Source organism: Protomyctophum bolini (assembly GCF_963924005.1).
Source record: "Protomyctophum bolini genome assembly, chromosome: 19".
NCBI lineage: Eukaryota > Metazoa > Chordata > Actinopteri > Myctophiformes > Myctophidae > Protomyctophum > Protomyctophum bolini.
Window position 1 is genome coordinate 17,270,508 of NC_137880.1, and position 16,156 is coordinate 17,286,663.

At 41.8% G+C, this 16,156-nt stretch overlaps 2 protein-coding genes across 2 annotated transcripts in view; one reads left to right on the plus strand and one right to left on the minus strand.

The window, feature by feature from the left end:
• nt5dc1 (5'-nucleotidase domain containing 1) overlaps positions 1-16,080 on the minus strand; it is a 72,465-nt gene extending 56,385 nt beyond the window's left edge. Inside the window, exons 1-6 of the mRNA XM_080790754.1 lie at positions 15,667-16,080; positions 14,713-14,804; positions 14,110-14,181; positions 13,697-13,806; positions 12,968-13,047; positions 12,166-12,247 (exon numbers count right to left, since the gene is read on the minus strand). Of these exons, the coding sequence (XP_080646880.1) occupies positions 12,166-12,247; positions 12,968-13,047; positions 13,697-13,806; positions 14,110-14,181; positions 14,713-14,804; positions 15,667-15,759 (529 nt within the window). The 5' untranslated portion in view covers positions 15,760-16,080. The remainder of the gene's footprint in view (positions 1-12,165; positions 12,248-12,967; positions 13,048-13,696; positions 13,807-14,109; positions 14,182-14,712; positions 14,805-15,666) is intronic.
• Positions 3,636-12,006, plus strand: col10a1b (collagen, type X, alpha 1b). Its single transcript, XM_080790750.1, has 3 exons — positions 3,636-3,791; positions 4,664-4,784; positions 9,589-12,006. The coding sequence occupies exons 2-3, from the start codon at positions 4,679-4,681 to the stop codon at positions 11,442-11,444; spliced, it is 1,962 nt and encodes a 653-aa protein (XP_080646876.1). The 5' UTR covers positions 3,636-3,791; positions 4,664-4,678; the 3' UTR covers positions 11,445-12,006.
• Positions 16,081-16,156: the final 76 nt, after the last annotated feature.

A 16,156-nucleotide genomic window follows, 5' to 3' on the forward strand; every position in this document is an offset into this window, starting at 1 on the left:
TGCTTTTTGTAGTTTTTGTTTCTAATTTTGCATTATATATTAATTTAGTGAAAATGTCCCTACTACATTATGTGTTCATGAAAGTGCCAATTGTACAAAGCATTCGTTTCATACCAAGTTACAACCTGAATGTATGAGGGACATTTTTAAGTTTCTACAATGTTTGATTCTGTATTGACGCAGTCATTTTCAATAGGAGAATAAAAGGACTAATACCTGGAAATCAGGCCATTGCCTTAGAATAGGCAGTGTGAAAGTTACAGTCCTGTAACACTTTTAATGGCATTCTGCTGACGCATTTGAAATGCGTTCTCCTCTGACATGTATATTATACAGGGCACCCAACTGTCGTCTGCCACACTCCAGGTCTTTCCAGGATGCGGGATGCACAATTAGGTGACCATTTGCATTAAATCACAGAGTGCTCCAATTTAGATTAAGGAGGATTTAATCTTGACACACCAAAAGAAAAAAAATGAAAAAGCAGGACATCCAAATGGTAGTGCCACAGTGTGGTCACTGTTGCTTTCATGGCACGATGCGATGGAGCTTAAAAAGCTGTTTAAGTGTTGGTGACTCCACCCCTGCCCCACAGCTCTGTCATTTTACCAGAAGCGTTTGCCAAAGATGCCCGAGGCTTAACAGGCTTTCTTCCGTGGCCTCAACTTAGAAAGTTGAAATGATATGCCAAGGAAGGGAATCGCGGTTGTACCCAAAACCATAGATACATTATGTTGTGCCCTAAATAGACCATACCCCATCATCACATAACAACAACCATTGATGATCAGAACCATTGAAGGAGGATTGCGTTAATGATGGCGATAAGACCAAAATAAGAGAAAGAGACCCATTTTGAAGTCCAATATCCTTGTGCTAATGGTATATTTTGTATAGTGTGTGAAGGATTGAGCAAGAATGTTCAACCACTAATTATTTCTGCTACACACGATAGTTTCAGCTAAGACCTACAAACCCATAAAATGTAACCCAATGCTTTTGAGGTGTGCTGATGCACCCCGGATAAAGCATGCCTCACTCAGAGAAGTTTCAGACCAAATCTAACTGTGTAACTACAAGCCTCTCAGTACAGGAAAACATACTGTAAAATGCTCTGTTCTATTCTAGTAACAACCGTTGATCAGAATCCTCTCGTTGAAAAGTGTTTTTTTTTTTACACTGAATCTTATACAGGCATAAAGCAATAATACAAACATATCTTACCATTTCTGGTAAGACAGACAAGAGACCTCCAGCTCAATCTCCAAGTCCTCAATATCATGTGCCTGTCACAGACATAGACAAAATATCCCCCGACAATTATTTAACCAAGATACGGGCCAAAAATTCTTGATTGAATGTTAAATTGGTCAATATTTCTCAAATGCTGTGTCCTGCACGGTCATAGACAAAATATCCCCAGACAATGATTTAACCACAAGACGGGCTTGCCAGAATCATCATTGCCATGCAATGGGTTACCTAATAATATAATGACCGAGCAATCTGTAATGCTAAGAGCTGACAGAATTCTCTGTTTATTTAACTAGATTCTGGACATGCCATGTTAAGATTCTATAGTCCAGCAAAATTCAATATCGCTTGATTCGCCCCCCCCCCCCCCCCCCCCCCCCCCCCCCCCCCCACAACTTCCGTGCAGTCAGGTCACCAAGAGGAATTAATTGGAGAGATCTACAATGGGAGAAGCTCTTGCACAAAGTTATGTCTATCACCCGGCTAAAGGGAGAAAATAAGTGACACCTCACACAAGCTTTGAGCAAGAGGAAGTTGTGGTCACCAACAGCATCAATAAATCCAACAAAATGGTAAATGGTGCATTTATTTTTATCTAAGGCGCTTTACATTCACCCTATGGTGGAGGAAACCATGCAAGTCACCAACCTGCTCATCGGGAGCAATTAGGTGTTCAGCGCCTTGCTCAAGGACACTGTCTTCGACACCAACTCTGGGGGAGTCCGGGATCTCTTCCGGTTCCCAAGTGGCAACTCTACCCCTGAGCTCAACTATGCACACCTCTATAGGTTATCAGTGTGCAATGAAAACAGTATACAGCTGTATGCAGTTATGGTATAGGGCTTTTCCCATGTTCAAAATGTGGGTAGTACCGGATCCTATACTATTGTGGCTGTATGTGTCACTCACATTGGAGAAGTAGTTAGGCCCCTTTGACTATCTTAAATACTTAAGACTATAATAAAAACGCTCACAGACAGACAGACAGACTCACAGGAACGAAAACACAATGTCCCCCTCCCGGCTGTTCCAGCCTGGCAGAGATAACAATCTCATCTATACCATGAACTAAAATAAATTATGTTTCTCAAAATATTGGTGGTGAGAAATAAATAGACAATGCAGTAATAGAATCTTGATTCTCCACTCAATTCGATGTCCCACCTTCCTATCCTGTGTCACTTATAAATCTGTGTCACTCACGAAATGCCATTTTAGCTCGACTTTAAGTATAGTTGCACCGTGGGAAGGAGAATTTTGCACTAGGGCCTGCATTCTACCCAAATGTAACTACCAAGTCAAGGGACATTAACCAGCAACCAACAACAGCCCCAGCCTCATTCGTCTATCCATTTGGTTACCAGGAACCTAGAGGACTGACATGCAGCATCAAATGCAACAGGTCTGAGACCAGAAACTACACTCTGCCCCCTGGTGTTTTGGTCTTGTACTTCCTAGTGCATGACATGCTTCACATAATAGTTGTGAGCATGCATAAATGCTAAGGTTATTATAAGTTAATTTCTAGTGTTACTTCGATCACTTCAAACGCAATTGTGTGAAATGTTCGAAAATGCCACTAAACAGATTTCTGTAGCACATGATTATGTTGCTAAGAAAACTTCAGACAAAGATTTGTGCCCACACAATCAGACTCTTACTCTCATCTTTTTTTCCATAAATGTTGCACAACCAATAATTGAAAAATAAATATATACTGTAGGTGTTCTTAAAAGCTTTCTGAAAATATTGCGTGTCCTGAAATAGACACAGAAATGCCAGTAGGGACATTTTAATATACCTGTACTGAGAGAGACATCAGACTGAAGAAAAACACAGACAGACCAATTCTGTCTTTATTTTTCCAGGAATACACTCTGCAAACAGAAAAACTTGCTCTTTAGATGGTGAATCCTCTAAAGGCCAGTAAAAGTACATTTGTTTGAGCAGTTAAAAAAACCCAAATCCAAGCAGAGGGAGGAAACTAAAAACACTAATTTACCCCTCTGTCTCAATGTACACAGTGATTAAGATGTCAACCGCATGACAGAAATAAAAACATAAAGTTTATAACTTGAACAATCTGCACAGCAACACACCACAGGTTACACTAAAAGGCTGTAAAATCCACACGAAACATAACCGAGACCGTTTCTTTTTTAAATTTCCCTCAGCCCTGCTATACACATAGGGTGTGAGAGAAAGTCAGCGAGAAAGGGGGGTGGGGGGGGGGAGAGAAGGATAAAACAAAGGCGGAGTCAAAAGAGAGCACCATCATCCTAAAGTGACATGCCTTCTGAGGACATGGCACCAGTCATTAAAGATGACATCACAGCAGGGAGGACCTTCCACATACTATGGTAGACCCTACATGATGCTGGAGACTGACTCAGTATAAATACTTGAGCCCAATGCCCTGGGAAGCAGCAGCAGCCGCTCAGACAGACAGACTCGACTCCACACAAAAGGATATAACAGCACCGGACCGGGACAGCACCTCCCGACCCCCCACGATTCTTTGGAGCATAATCGTAACGGTAAGGTGTGCTTTCATATTATCCCTAGCATTGCCCCTTTTGCCCTCCATGGTGGGCCTTCCTCTGCTGTTAGACGTGCATGGGCCTGGGCTTGCATGCATCTTGAGTCTAAACAGGTGCACAGTCAAATCTGGAAATTGACTTTTATGGGTGCATTCTATTTGCGTTCTATTTCTACACTCACAAGAGTTAAATTGACTGTTGATGCAGAGCTTTCTTCTCCCAAGGCGAGAGAACAGCTCGGCACTAATGGCTGGCTTTGAATTCAAACCTGGTGTCAATCTACTGACTTGATGCCAATCAGCAGCAAGTGTCTGGCTGATACCGAAAGCCACCTGCTGCTCTGGATGAATGTAGTGAGACATGTTCTAAAGCATAGTCAACTAAATATAAATATACAAAAAGTATTTCCTTTTCAAGGTTACGATTGAAAGATATTTTGAGGCCTTTGGGAAATACACAAGTAGACGTGATTCAGCTCAAAATATATTGTTAGGATTTGTGTTTCTGCGTCAATTAAGCCATGGTCACAGTTGGGTTGCTTTAGGCTAACCTTAAACATGGTAGCTCAATTCACTTAGGAATTAGAGCACCGGTGACACAGGAGATAGTTAGTGTTAAAGAGCTGCAAAGCCAATCACTTTCAATTGGTATTTACATGGTATATTATTTAAGTATAAATATATAAAAAAAAATCATTATCAATTAACAGCAAAGAGGGGGAGATGAAAGTATTGAGGAAGCTATCAGAATCAGAATAAAATGTATTGTGACATCACAGGAATACAGGTGTAAAGAAGTGGGTGACATTATTTTTCATCCAAGCTCCATCATCAATAAGCTATTGTTCTGAATGGATTTTGTTTTTGCAGGTTTAGCTTCAGAAGATGGATCTGAGAGTAACGAGCATTGTCCTAGTCCTCCTTGCTTTGGCAGAGGCAACCCCCTACCATAAAGTACAAAAGACCCCCTACCACCAGGTTAAGAGCCATGGTAAGTTGCACATCTACTTCTGTCCTTGCATTGACAATGTATAATGTAAAGACCTGACCTTTTAGGTACCGAAATATGTAAAATATGTACCAATGTTCAGTGTTGAGATGGCACATTGAATAATAATGCCACTATTACAGCACTAATTCAATAATGCATAATTTTTGGTGTTCAGTATCAAAACGAAATGGGGCAGTGATGGCCTAAATGTTATTAGAGTGTGCTTGTGACTAGGAGATTGCCGGTTTAGTCCCCCAGACAGGCAGGGAAATTCTGGTCTGGGAAGTAAATGAGTAACACTCGCCCCTACCTCAATACCCAGGCACGTCACCCCAACTGCTCCAGTACAGCTAGTCAGAGTCCAACCGTACAACTGTACAGCTGTGGTTGCACTGGGCAGCTCCCAGGTGTGAAATGTCTGTAGCTAAGTGAGCATGAAGCTGAAAAAGAGCATTTGTGCTCAGCAAAATAAAGGTTTTTTAAATAAGGATAGAAATACAAGTGGTAGGCTTAGTCTGATATAAAGTTACACAATATTTTATTTTAAATGTTAAAAATACATAAAACTCCATAATTTTGTCCATGGAGAGAATACAGTGCATTTCCTACATTTGGCCTACTGTAGGCCAAAAACAAAAAGTGTGATCACACGTGGTCACATCACAAAGCCTTCCAAACGAGTGAGATTTATAGCAACAATTCAAACTATTATGAGTTTGCTTTCAAGTCTTTTTTAGGACAATGACCTTAACAACTGATCATACCATTAAGCAGCTTTTAAAATATCGTACAAATACAAAGAGCACCCGACTGGCTAAAATGTTATCTAAATGTTGCCGATCTCTCTCTTTCTAAAACTACTGTAAATTAGTTAAAAGTGTAAAACCACTACTACAACTGTAGCTGTACTGGGCAGGACCTGGTCAGTATAACTGTATGAACACATGTTATTTGCATTTACACAAATAAATAAAATGCCACAATTCAACTTTAACGGCATTCAGCATAAATAGGTGAACATTTGGTGAAAATAGCTGATCTACAAGCTCATATTTTGCGTTCGGTTATTGTCAATGAACATATTTGGTGTAGAGGGAAAAAAGGAGCGGGCCAAGGACAGACCCCTGGAATAGTGGAATAGTTTGACCGCTTACAGTACATCCTATACTTAGTTGACAGGGAACTGTATATGTAGTAGTAAGCCCCCTCCTGTTTTCACTCTAGCCAATCTACAAGCTCACAACGTGCGTCATTGTGGCATCATGAACTTGTATATCTTCTATTTCCGTTGAATGTTCACCCCATAATAGTATCGCTATGGTTCACCCCCAAAATGAACTACTCACCCCATGGAAACTTGAATTCATGGATATATATTTCTGTCACATTCAAGCCAATCATCTGATTACCTGCTGTGTTTCCGGTAGGAGACACAAAGGAGACTCTTTGTGTCTCCTACTGGAACCGCTGCTGGTTGTCAATAATTGAACAAAAACTAAAAGATATCCATGAATTCAAGTTTCCATTGGGTGAGTATTCAATAGAATTGTTTTTTGGGGTGAACTGTCCCTTTAAGTGATTAATCAATAAAATATTTTTTTACACTAATGACAATAAAGATGCAGCTGGCACTGCCGTGTAACTCATCTTTCTTTCAAGGCTGGGATCAAATAAACGGTCATAAAAGAGAGTATACTGTATGTGATCCCTGGATAAATACAGAAATAGGCATAACCATCACTTCTGCACACTTCACAAAAAAGCCCTGAAGCAGTGTTAACAACATAATTGCTTAGTTGACATCTAACACTGTAAATACGTCAATGACTTGTGGTCAAATTTAAATTCAGATCCCCACAATGCAATGACTTTACTTGGGGAGCAAACAATTGAAAATTAATTTCAGCAGTTGCTCTGCTTTTCAGATGCTTTGATGTGGTTTTAATGGCCGTGGGCTTCAACATAAAAATAGAAGCCTTTCCACTCAACAATGAGCACTCAGATTTGGAAAACCTTCCAAAACAGATGTCATAACCACGTCGCAGTGGGCACACCCAAACAAACCACGTTTGTGGCGTTAAATCTTTGAACACAAACACAATTTGAACGCAGAAAATAAAATAAAATGTATTACGAAAGAAAGTTTCTCACACATTCCATGACAAATGTATGACTAGCCAAATAAATCAAAATGTCCCATAGCTCACTATAACTTTGTTAATCTACTATAAGTGAGGTTATATTTTTCTGATGCAGGAGACCGTAAAACCAACTTAGAAAACAAGCCAGACAGAAAGTAGGAGTAAAGTGGATAAAGTGAGGACTGTGAAAGAGAAATATTTCAACAATGGATATTGGTGCGGCACGTTGACACATAAGCAGACTGCTGTACAGTACAAACAGTTCTGTCACGGTTCAATGACTGGTTAGGCCACCATGCTAACCGCCGCCAGTATCATCACCTCCAGTTTGAGGTTTTCCTGGCTGCCAAAAAGTGCAGTTCTGGACCAATTCTTCATTCGTGGTCATGAAGAATTCTTATGTGGCTTTCAAATTATAGCAATTTCAATCCATTTTACGCTCAAGCCACTATTGCAAAAGAGCTCATACACATTCACATGTCCTTTCATAATATATTTGGATATTTCAACAAACAATTTATTTTACAGCACCTACTATCCTTGAAAGGCTATCCAATTTATTGTTAGGTATACAGCAGTTGTGTAAACTTTAAAATGGGAACTATATCAGAATATGCAAACTATCTGGAAAAGACGTAATTGTATCACACTTTGCTTCTGCTGCATAGAACACAGTCAACAGATAATATGAGAATACACTGACTGTCTACTCCCTAGTGAGTCTGTTTTGGTGCTTTTGTATTCACAACGTTGTTGTTAGATACAGGTTAACAATTCAAGTAGCTGATGGATAAGGATGTCTTCTGGATATATAATTTTTTTTTACAATAATTCAAGTGTTGGTATCGCCTCTCTCCTGATAAGGTTTGCACAGTGGCCAGCAATAGCAAAACATGGTTGTAGGCATCTAATTATTTAGCAGGAAGTGGTCAAATTAGATTTCCGCATTCACAACAACAAAAAAAAGAAAAAAGAAACTAAGTCTACATTTTTTGTTCACGGAGAAGATGCTTCCCTTTGGTTAAAATTAGATTAAAGTAATAATATGGCAGGCGGCTGTAATATATTGCCTGAGCCACAGCACAATATCTCATTTGTGATCAAATTCTATTCTGGTCCACATACAGTACTGTGGATACCGTATCCTCATATGACCTACTGTACTGTACCATGCACTTCCACATTAAGTGGCAGAAAATGGCTCAAGGTGATGTCAACATCCTGCAGACCACTAACCATACATCCTGCCATGGGCTGCACCAGAAAATTAAAGGGTATATGCCATATATGATATCGCGTGGCCGGAATCAAACAAGAATACACAGGACCTGGGGTTACTGAGTTTCCCACGAGGCAGAGTGGGTCTTAGTGGGAAACATCCCCTCAGACCACTGGCCTTGTCCAGACTACCCTGGGAAAAGAAAAAGAAACAAGTGTCCCCACAACCTCTCCCTGTAATCACAGGGAGCAGTGTCCTCTGGGTTTTAAATCAGGTTGTGGTCGCATGGAGCAGAATACCAACCGTGGTGTTAGTCGAGCACTAAAAACCCATCCGAGGAGTCATTTAGAGAAAAACACAAGAAAGACAAAATGATGTGGAGATAAATAGTGAAACGGTAAACCTTTTCAGTTCAGATTAATGCTTGTATGTCTGCCTTAACGTTCCGTGAAAATAACTGGCCTGATCAATGTCGCAACAAGTGATGCATGACAGACTGGTAAAGTCAATGTACACAGAAAATGGTGCACATGAACTGTATAAGATCCATGTGCTATTTCCCATCTTTTTACAGTACAGCACCAATGAGCATCATACATGAAACACTGTGAAACACTGTTTCATGTATGAACACATTGTTTAAGCAAACATGTGTTTTTAGTTTTGCTTTGTTACACAGTACTTCAGGTACAAGAAAATAACGCCATAATTTGTATCACTATTGACTAACACTCGCACCATTTAACAATACACAAGATGTAACTGTCATTTGAGCTGCCTTGTGATGATGACCTTCTCCTATTTTCAACCATATCTTCATAATTGGTCCTCACTAGTGCTCATTAAGAGATGGCACAACTTCCGTCTACTCACTCAGCATCTCATGGTGGGCTATGGAAAGTTTAGAAACCTGCCAATCAATGGAGATTCCAAGCGACAGCCTCTCTAATTGGCAGGCAGGTTTCGGAACTGTCCACAGCCCTCCTGTGAGGGAGACACAGAGTGAGTACACAGAACTGTCCACAGCCCTCCTGTGAGGGAGACACAGAGTGAGTACACAGAAATGGTGACATCTTGTAATGAGCGTTAGTGTGGACCAATTATATGAACATAATTTATGGTTGAAAATGTGTGAAGTGATCCTTTAAAACTATTTTCACCCTTGTGTCCCTAATTTGGGCATGTCATTTTTTAAATGTTTTTAATAGCAGATCTACAAGCTCAAATGTGACACATTGTGAGTTTGTAGATATTCTATTTTTAAAGGTATTTTTAATAGAGCCTAAGTGCTTAAATAGTTTTAATATCAGAGATGAAGATTGGTGAATATTTGACCCTAGACGTGACACATATGGTCGCCCGATCCTGACACCTTCACTATAATTAATTGTAATCCATAGTTGCATTATGCTACAGTATATAACAATATTTGTCAATTTCCCAGTCGTTGCAGGTGAGCAAGGACCTGCAGGTGCCCCCGGTGAACCTGGACAAATGGGACCAGCTGGCCCTCCTGGAAAGAGCGGAATGGGACACACTGGACCACAAGGCCCACAAGGAGCTGCTGGAGCGCCCGGCTACTCCACAGCTGGCAAACCTGGTACCCCAGGTGCCCCTGGCAAATCAGGAGCCAATGGTATGCCCGGTCCCGTAGGCGCACATGGCGCAACTGGAGCAATGGGACACAAAGGTGTCCCAGGTACTCCTGGAAGCCCCGGACCTGCCGGGTATACAAGCGCTGGCAAACCCGGCCCACATGGCATTCCTGGAGCAATGGGACCCAGAGGAGAGTCTGGCCTGAAGGGACACCCTGGAATTCCTGGAATTCCCGGCGCCAAGGGAGAAACAGGACACGGCATCCCCGGGGCTCAGGGACCCCAAGGCCCACACGGCCCAGTGGGTGCATCTGGAATGCCTGGCAAATCTGGACTTGGTAAGCCCGGTGCCAACGGATATCCTGGTGATCCCGGAAAGGCTGGTACCCCTGGCAGAGATGGTGCCTCTGGCGCATCAGGTATCCCTGGACCAAAGGGCCACACTGGAGCTCCCGGTGTTGGAGCACCAGGAAAGTCAGGTCAGAATGGTACTCCAGGTATGCCTGGACATATGGGACCTAAGGGTCCTCAGGGTCCTGCTGGTCAGCCTGGATCCCCTGGCATGCCAGGCGTTGGCAAGCCAGGTATACCTGGAATGCCAGGTGACAGAGGAGCCTCCGGTACCTCAGGAACCACCGGTCAGAAGGGAGAGCCAGGCCCAACTGGTTACACAGGTGCACCAGGTGCTACTGGTCCTCTTGGCCCAGCTGGACCACAGGGAGCCAGAGGATTCCAGGGAGAGCCAGGCCAAATGGGACTTAAGGGCGACACTGGCATGGTAGGAGCACCAGGGCCTAAGGGCACCAAGGGTGATCAGGGACATCAGGGATTCACAGGAAAACCAGGTATCCCAGGAGCAAATGGTGGTACTGGAGCTACTGGCCACACTGGCCCTCAGGGCCCCAAGGGTGAGATGGGCCCCCACGGTGCATCAGGTATCCCAGGCGCTATGGGTCAGGTAGGGCCAAAGGGCCACACCGGACACACCGGAGCTCCAGGATCTTCTGGTGCGAATGGACTTCCAGGTGGCATTGGACCTGTCGGATCTCCAGGCATTTCCGGTCCCTCTGGTCTGAAGGGCCACCCAGGACCTCCCGGCGCACCTGGCCCATCTGGCATGACCTCTAAGGGAGTTTCTGGTCCACAGGGTCCACCTGGAAATCCAGGAGCCAGAGGTAATGACGGTCACCCCGGCCCTGTTGGTCCTCCCGGAGCCCCCGGAGCCCCCGGCGAGATGATCTACCACCACGAGAAGGCCATGCCCATGAAATCCCATGAGGTTATGATGCCCCATGAGATGATGAAGGCCCCCATGTCTGCCTTCAGCGCTGTGCTGACGAGGGCTTACCCCCCAGCTGGAGCCCCTATTTCGTTCAGCCAGATTCTGTACAATGGTGAGAACCACTATGATGCTCACAGCGGCGTCTTCACTTGCCAGATCCCTGGCCTCTACTACTTTGCCTACCACATGCATGTCAATGGCGCCAATGCTCTGGTGGCCCTCTACAAGAATGAAGAGCCCATGATGTTCACCTACGACGAATACAACAAGGGCTTCCTGGACCAGATGTCAGGCAGCGCTGTGCTCATGCTGAACGCCCACGACAGGGTCTTCGTTCAGGTACCCGACGAGGAGAGCAATGGAATCTTTGCTGCAGACAACGTTCACTGCTCTTTCTCTGGGTTCTTGATTGCCTCAACGTGATTTCACAAATTCAAAATTACACCTCAAAACCATACCAAATTCAAGAACTACTCAGAGAATTAGTCCAGTTTACAAAAATACCATTGACATTGTAGAATGAAGAAATTTTTGTTGTAATTTCAACAAGCTCATCTGCCTCAATCACATTTTTTACATGCAAAAGGCAAGATTTTAAAATTGCCAAAACAATGTATTGGTAAAGACCTTTACGGGGGGTTGAAATAAATTAAAGATGTACGATTCATTGTTCATATTTCCCGGTGCGTGTCTGCCAGTGCAGTTTTATGAAACAATATTGGAAGATAGAAGTGGTGCTCTACAACTGCCTGTAACATTTACAGCAAATCTTATCTTTTTGTGTGTCTGTTAATGTCTCTTGTTGTAATATACATCATCACACTTGTTGTATTAAAATATGTCAATAAAACCAAAACATTTTAACAAGCACTGTGATTAACAAAAAACGGGATAAGGAATTCAAAGTTTATTTTGTCAAAATCCCATTGGCTGTATTATTGAACAAAACAAAGAATAAATTTATAGTTCAAAAAGTGAGAAACAATGTGTTGTGTTTTCTGTGCATTTGTGTATTTTGTGCGCTTTCTGCTGTACATGTGATGCAATCCCTGCCATAAGCTACAAATTCACTCACTGCCGATTTCAACTATGGACCTGAATGTGGCACATTCTCAAGTGAAAAAAAAAAAAAAAATCCACATACCTTTAAATGCAGATGTGTTGTAATTATGGTCAATGGCAGCAACCATGTCTTTCCAAAAGTTTGAATTCACCTCATTTCCACGCTGTTCAAAAAAACATGCAGGCATTTTTTAAGGGAGAAAACGGTAAACTTCAAAATGTATTCCAGTTACCTATTGAATTATCATATATGCAGAGGTGGAAGTACTGTATTTAAGTACAATTTTGAGGGATTTTTAACTTTACTGTTGTATTTCCAATTTTCAGGATTTTACTTCTACTCCACTCTCAGAGGCAAATACTATACTTTTACTCCACTACAATTATTTGAATTTTAGTTACTAGTTACTTTGTAGATTTTGATTATAAAACATTTCAGCCCTATATAGAATTTGGCCATTTGAAAATAGCCAATAACAGAATTGTATACATTTGAAACCTTTACTAATTTTATACAATTTTGAATTCCGTACTAGAGTATTTCTACATTGCAGTATTTATAGAGAGATGACTTCCGCACACCCGGCAGGTAATTTGGAGCAGGTGCGATGATGACGAGGCATACAATGTAGAAAGGAGGGACACCCGCACACTGCCACTTGCTAGGTTCAGAGCATTTATTCTTAAGAAGCAACGTTTCGGTTTGAAGCCTGAGGAAGGTCGCAAGACCGAAACGTTAATAATAAGTGCTCTGAACCTAGCAAGTGGCAGTGTGCGGGTGTCCCTCCTTTCTACAGTACATGCATTGCAGTATTGAAATGTGCGTGCTTTCTCCACCACTGCATGTGTATGTAGTAGTATTAAATAATCATATAAGATTTTACCTTGTGCAACATGTCCACCACCCTTCCACAGAGAAGAGCCCCAGGTAGATCAAAATAGTTGTCGTAGTAATAGTACTTTGCTGCAGAAGAAGAAAATAACATTTTGTCAATGCTCAACTTAGTGCATTGAACAGCACTGAAGGCGCTGCATAGCAAGCATATCACTCAAATTCAGTGCATCATAATAATGTTTAGGAATTTTACTATGATTTTAAAAATAATAAAAGAGATAGAACATACTCAACATAGCCAATGTACAAGCGTTTTGTTTTTTACATTGTGTGACGTGTATTACAGTATACCACATTGACCTACATAAATTGACATTGTAAATAAATTATTGTAATTCACCCTTGGTGCTCTTAGTAAAATTTGCTTAAATGACTTATGTTGCCTTCACACTAGTGGTGACAAAGCTATACAAAATGCCAGGTGTGACCAGATACATTGCTGATTGCTCAAGCCACACTGCGTAAATAAAAAGTGTAGTGTTAAATAACACTGGAATGCTGAAAACGTTGAGGCCAGTTTGAGCGTCACTTTGGAGATCAAATGCCACTGGACTCACACACAGCAATTCCAAGAGCTGAAAATATTTATATTGGGCATTAAGGAATCCTTCCATAACCTGTATTATCCACAAAACTGCCAACAGCACAAAACCTCATAAAACTACATTAAAATAAGGTCTGAATCATGAATGAACAATCTTGCATGGGAACACCATACCGGATCTGGTAAAGGAGGTATTGAGGCTGTCGAAGTGCTTCCATTCCCTTTTAGGACCATAGTGTTTGATAATCTCTTCTGTGCTGAGGTCAGTAGTCCCATGTGTTGCCCTAATGAAACAGAGAAACACCTGTTCATTCATTGTTCAGTAATCCCATTATGAAATACTATCAGAAAAAGAAATACGTGATAACTGAAGTCAAATAAAATATTTCAAAAAGTATATGAATGTTTAGTTTGAATGAAAAACAAAATGTACACGTTTATTGAGTCATGGAAAATTATATGCAGCGAGGCCCACCAGACCAGAGCCTAAAGAGTACCAATTCAACATTAAATGAAACTTATAGAAGTACTCATTTATGCACATTTTATACAGTTTTACTTATTTGACAGCAGTGCTCTGGCTTTACCGTAAGACGGTTCCATCTTCAGCCAACTTCACCAGGTTTCCATCCTCAAGATCCACAACTAGCCCTTTGAAACTGGATATGAAAATGAGAAATAGGTATTTTAGCACCAGTAACACCCACATGCTGACTGTCAGTGTCAGCTCATACACAGCATGGAATGATCAATATTATGAATCACAATGGATGGACATTTAGATGTACTTGCTATAACCCAGCTAGTAAATAGTAAACATAAAAAGTATACAGAAGATATACCAGATCATGCAGCAGTGTTTAGGCCCTGCATTCAAGCCTGACATATTTATTTCTTCATTAAGTATAAAGAAGTATAAACTAAGTTTTTTCCCCACAGCACCAATAATATTTCCTTATTGAACTAATGATTTCTTTCTTTGATGATTGTCAGACTCACTGTATTTCAGGAATAATGCCCTTTTTTCAAACATTGTAAGAGCTGATCCTGATTTGTCTACAAAGCATTTCCAGAAGCAAGGTCGCATGATCCTCTATGCGTTTAGTTTAGTTTATTAGTTCATTATATGCAATAGAAAAATGCGGTGCACAGAAGCTCTGTGAATCTGCTACTGAGTGACGATGACTCACCAAAAATCCCAGGTTGCAGGTGTTAAATTGAGGAGGTCCTTGTCATAGTCTCTGTGCTCCACCAGGAAACTGGCAAAGCTCTCATAGATTAGCTGCAAACAAAGAAGTCAAGTCAGTTGACAGCCCAGAAAGAATCCAATGACACTGGGTATACTATACAGGTCCAGATTTTACTGTTTTAACAACAACTGATGACCAGTGTAAAATAAAATCACTACAGAATTGCAAGAATCACCACTGCTTGACAGACCACACCATAATTACTATGTAATACTGTTGTTACAGACAGTAACACTGAGCTTGGCTGACACAATTACTAACATATTGTAACAACATATTAGGTTGCTATTTACAGTTAACACTGCCTGGCTGGCACATCAATGTCTGCCAAATCAATACACTCCAAAGCTGTCGTGTAGGACTAGGCCTACTACAGAAATATAACACACTATGCATGCATGACACTATATGCTTAATGTGATTTTGAACCATTGAATGAAAGTCACACGTCTGTCAGTTCTACGAGGGGATATTGCATTTGCGATCCTTGCATTTGCAAACATAAATCAAAGGGCACTATTATGACAGATGTACATCCAGGCCTCAAAAGCAAGTTAAAACACATTATGATGATGATCATCATCATCATCAGCACCATCTCCGATGTTGAACCTGTGAGTGAGTCACGCAGAGCGACTGCAGCTGCATCCAACATGCATACGTTACATAGGCTACATACTGTACGTTACATCCTCACATCCACGAGACAATATTCATCACAAATCGGTTGCTGAACAGATGAACCGCGGCTTTTCCACGTGGGCGCCACGTTATTATAAACACAATGTGAGGCGATTGGGAATCGTGAAAACCGACATTATATCAACTCTGACGGTCATTATTGTCACCATGGATGATGATGCTCGCGCTAGCTTGCACGAGCTACACACTCACCCTGGAGGTCTCCTTCAGATGGTACCGGCAGAGCGTGTGGTCCAAGTCAAAGCCGATCACATCGCAGTCTGAAAGGCTGAAGTATTCGCTCATTGTAGCAAACCGGAGGACAATCAATCAATCGATCAGTAACGTGTACTACACACAGGTTGCACGCGCCTCCTGCACAGTGCACACACAGCAGCGCCACTGTCTGATCTGTCAATGTCAATGACGACAGGGATCTGCGGCGTCTAAAGCATCTGCCCCTCTCTCGGTAGCACGTAGCACTCGGTTTTACTTTTATAAATGAAAATGGGGTTTCCCCGGGCGGAACGGTTTCTAGAAGTCAACACCCAACATTCATTCAATGCGATATGTCAATAAGTTGTCCATAATATGCAGCTGAAGTTGAGCTAAGGCTGGTATCGCCAGGAGAAGGCGACAGAGAGGCGACAGGCTTGAGGCTTCCGGGTGTGTGTGCACTGTGCATGTGTGTGTGTTGGAAATA

Bases quoted from the DNA above. Each gene is read 5' to 3' on its own strand.
- col10a1b (XM_080790750.1), top strand. From the start codon at position 4,679: ATGGATCTGAGAGTAACGAGCATTGTCCTAGTCCTCCTTGCTTTGGCA. The intron at 4,785-9,588 runs GTAAGTTGCACA...TCAATTTCCCAG, and splicing joins CCACCAGGTTAAGAGCCATG to TCGTTGCAGGTGAGCAAGGA.